General features: G+C 48.0%; 1 protein-coding gene across 1 annotated transcript in view; it reads left to right on the forward strand.

Annotated features, from left to right (window-relative positions):
* The first annotated feature begins 1,716 nt into the window (after positions 1–1,716).
* Positions 1,717–4,383, forward strand: part of LOC135576111 (uncharacterized) — an 8,751-nt gene continuing 6,084 nt past the window's right edge. The window contains exon 1 of the mRNA XM_065039478.1: positions 1,717–1,831. Within this exon, the coding sequence (XP_064895550.1) occupies positions 1,717–1,831 (115 nt within the window). The remainder of the gene's footprint in view (positions 1,832–4,383) is intronic.

The raw sequence follows: 4,383 nt of genomic DNA on the forward strand, positions 1-4,383 counted from the left end.
GACGGTGGACTCCAGCCAGTTCTCAGCTCTAACAAGATTAGATATTAAACCTGCTAGAGTACGCGCTAGAAAGATTAAAATCCCTGAAAGAAACTAGGTAAGCCCAAGGCTCAACTGTTTACCAAAAACATAGCCTTCAGCTAAACCAAGTATTGAAAGTGATGCCTGCTCAGTGACATCACATTTAATGGCCATGGTATCCTAACCGTGTGAGGGTTATGCAATCAATTGTCCCATAGATCAAGACTTGCATGAATTGCTCTCAACTGTCTCTTAGAGATAATCGGTGAAATTGGTCTCCCTGTGCAAAAGCAGGAACAAACACAGAATATGAGAAGACACTGTAGAACTTAAAAATCAGTGGCCACTGTACAATGAAGTTAAACCTGCCAGGCTCACTGCCCACCAATACACCAGCCTGCATTTTTTGGTTGGGGTGACCTGGAAGAAAAACAGACCTTCCAAACATAAGACCACACCTCTTAACCAAGAGCAACTCCTCAGTGCTCTAATAGCAACTAGACCAAATATAATTGATCAACGGACTAAGCTTCCCCAGGGAGAACAATGCAATCCTCTCCAAGAGCCCATATTGATGAGGGGGTTTGCAACATCAGTTTTGGATCAGGACATCATAATGGTGCAGCTGTTATCAAGGGTTCACAAAAGGACTGGAAATGCAAGGCCAATACTACAAGCATGTTTAAGCCCTTTGCTTAGAGATTCAAGTCCTCTCCTTTACTTTCTCACTTGTCTATGACTCAACCTCCTGCCCTAATTTACCTTACCATATCCCAATCATACACTGTATCAATCCTAATCTCTGTAGCCTTCTTATACAGTAGTGAAATGGAAGATCCTAGTCTATGGGCAAATCCAAAAAGGTCCACACATTGCAGGACCCTTTGGGCTACTACAACCAGTAGCAGACAGAGTAAAACTATTTATTAAAGAAACCATCTGCCCATCCAAAGTGTAGCAAAACCTGCACCCTAAACACCTTCACCATTACCCAAGAGTGATTATACCTCATCTTCTCCTCCACTGCAAGAGCATTCACTCTGTTCTTCTTAGCTGACTACCCAAACGTCATACTGATAAATGCTCTACCTTCCTGTTATTCCACACAAGCTCACTCGGTCCACCCTCAGAGCTGTTGTCAAAGCATGGTGCCCAAAAGAGGAGTCACTGTTGAGTGTCCCAACCTCCCATTCCTCTGTAAATGGAGAAGGATCCTTTTGTGCCCTTACTCCCTTCAACCCTAGAGAAACACCATTCTCCTTTGGTAAATTGGGGAGTATCCACAGAGGGAAGGACCACATGAGGCCAAGTGTGAATGCAGCAGAACTTTAATGACTCAAAAGAGGGAAACAAAGTCACTGCAAGTGGAGAACAGCAGTGCAGGAATCCCCAGAGGAATCCCGAAGTCTGCCATCCGTGGTTGTGAAGAAGTTCATGCAAAACGTTCATCTGTCTGTCCAACAGAGACAGGTGATCCCCACCAGAATGGCCCTGGGGGAACCTCGTTGCCAAGAAGAACCAAAGCAATCAAAGAAAAAGGAAAGACAGGCAAAGCCATTCAGCTATACTTGAAAACATATCCAGCATCTTGATCCTTTACCTAACACCATGTTTTGAGTTCCTCGAGGTGTCTCCCTGAGCCTTTCTCAGTATCTTCATCAGCGCAGGTACCTTCTGCCAAAGTAGCGGCCGGAAATGCCAGACAGGTCACAGCAGCCAGAGTTGATGGGCACTCCATCACAGCTGAGGATTCTGCCAACAGCAGCAGAGGTGGAGGAGCCCACAACGGTGTTCTGTGGGAAGGAGCTGAGTATGGGGCCAGGCAGGGTCACCACCACAGCAGGAGGTTCGATGACAACCCTGGAGTCCTGGCACTGCCTGACACAGGGCTCATTGCAGCTGTTGGCCAGTGGGGTCGGGCCGCAGGGCCGGCAGGGCAGGCACTGGTCATAACAGGACATGTCTTGAGGGTGGAGGAGAACCTGGGAGAGAATCAGGGAGGAAGCAGAGCATGAAGGTAGGTGCGAAGCAGCCTGGTTACCCTGTCACAAAGCAGCCAAGGCCACAAGGGAGTTGGGAGCTGGAAGAAGTCCCAGAAGCCATATCATCTTCATCACCCCGCAAAGAGCAACCTGGCACAGATAGTCCCTCTGCTAGTGTGTAAACCAAAAACTCCCTCTATCATATCCCAGCCTGTCTCTAAGCAGATGTTCCCCACATTCCCTTCTGTCATGAGAAGAAGATTTAAACCCCAGGACAGAACATAGCCATATGAGCAGAGGTGTCCATCAACAAGACATGTCAAGTTGGAAAAGGAGAAGACTCACCTGGTTCCCAAGCAGAAGGAGGCAAGAGAAGTGGATAAGAGAGCAGGGACTTGAGCTGCCTTTTATACCTGCCCTTCCCTGCCGCAGGAACAGAGGCACCCTTAGCAGAGGTAACAATTTTTGGACAAGCTCATCTTGAATGCAAATCACCACAGCTAATGATATGGGCTGTGCTTTACTTTCCAACACTGCTGCCTTTTCATTTCCAGGTTTGTGCCATTCCCATTCCCCAATGAAAGCTTCTTCTGATCCCTGGGATGAAAGGCCCCAGGATTTCTAAGGCAGGAATGCAGCAGTGCAGGCAGAAGCCTCAGCTCAAGTGCTAGATGGGTCTAGAGCAGGCATATGAAGTCAGCCTGGGACACTCTCTTGGAGGTCTTTGAAATGCTTTTGTCAGGAAGAAGCTCTGATTGCTCTCAACTGGATGCCCATGAACTCCCAAGCATGACAATGTGCCATGTTTTTGTCTTTCCTGCCCTCCTCAGCTCCCCCTTACACTCCCTTGGTTTTCCTTCCCAGGTGTGTGTGCTGTACTGTTTGGTTTTGATGACATCCTGTCCAACACTGCCCAGTCCCCAAGGGTCCTCAGCAGAGTTCATGAACTTCTCCCGGGCCATGGTTCATGATGTTGCTATGGGTGTTCTTTTCCTGTGTGTACTTGTAAGCAGCCACATTTGTGCAGATGTGTGTGGAAGCACAAATTCGTCTATAATTGCAAACTGGTGTACATGAGTCTGCGTGTGTGCGTGTGTGTTCTTGTGTTTTACACATCACGAGGGAATGTGCTGCTCATGGCAGAGACACTCTTTACTGCTATCTCAGTGACCACAGAGCAGCAGGTTCCCAAGGTCGGAAGGAGGCTGAGTGCAGTCGAGTGCTGATGGTACCAACCTGGTGGAGATCTGTCCAGGGGAGAGGCCGTGAAATGCAGGCCCTTTCTCCTGAGCCCTCCTTTTCCTGCCACTCCAAAGTTCTCGCTCTTCTACTACCTATTTCAGGCTACAACAAGGATGGTTTCCTTGGGGTTTGCTCTATGGGCAAGGAGAACCAACCATGCGCTCGCCATGCCTGAGTGGACCTGCTTCCAATGCACTCTTGCATGTGTCTGAGATGGAACACAAACCACTACATTGGATTTGGGAATTAATCCTCATAAGCCAGCCACTGTCCCTGTTTCTAACAAGGTTTCTGCTCAGTGGCTACATTTTCTAAGCCTCCCCTCCTGAATGTCTGTCAGCTGGAGTACAGATCTCACTTGCAGGCTTTCTCCATTCCCTTTAGTGACCTCAGTGAGATCAATGCCAGGGCACTCTGCTGGAAGAGCTCAGCCAGGGCTGATTCCCCTCTCCACGAATCTGCTTCTGAGCTAAGGCTCTAGCGTATCTGAGGGCAGCCAATGTTACTGCTTTTTCATGAGGTTCCAAATACTGTGGAGAAGGGAAGGACAGGACGTGTGCACCTAGAATTTAGCAAGACATTTGATAGCCCATCTTGTACTTCCTTCATGACTAAATATGAGATTAATAGGTTTAGTAAGTGGATGACAAGTTGAGTGGAAACTTGGCTGGACTACGAGGCTCCGAGAGCTGTGATCTTGGTGCAAAGCCCAACTGGCTGAAACACATTAGTGGTGTCTAATAGCAGGGATCAGTAGTAAGACCAATGCTGTTTAATATTTAATGGATGCCATGAGTTGTGGGAAGTGAGGAACTCCCAGCAAGTCTGTGGAAAACACCCAGCAAGGAAAACGGGTTGTAACTATCAGACATGACACCTGCTCAAAGGACCAGAACAGGCTAGAGGCACTGGCTAACTGGAACTTCATGAGTGCCCAAAAGCGTAAAGGCAAGGTTTTGCATATGAGGGAAAAAGAATCGATGCAGTCATACAGACTGGGGCTGTCTGCCTGCGACACAGATTCACAGAACATGATGTGGGGTTTTAAGAGAGACCCAGCTGAAGATGAACCAGCAGTGTGCCCTTGCAGCAAACAGGACCAATTGCATTCTGGGCTGTGTTACTCAAATTGTTGAGA

This window comes from Columba livia, chromosome 23 (genome assembly GCF_036013475.1).
Source record: "Columba livia isolate bColLiv1 breed racing homer chromosome 23, bColLiv1.pat.W.v2, whole genome shotgun sequence".
Taxonomy (NCBI): Eukaryota; Metazoa; Chordata; class Aves; order Columbiformes; family Columbidae; genus Columba; species Columba livia.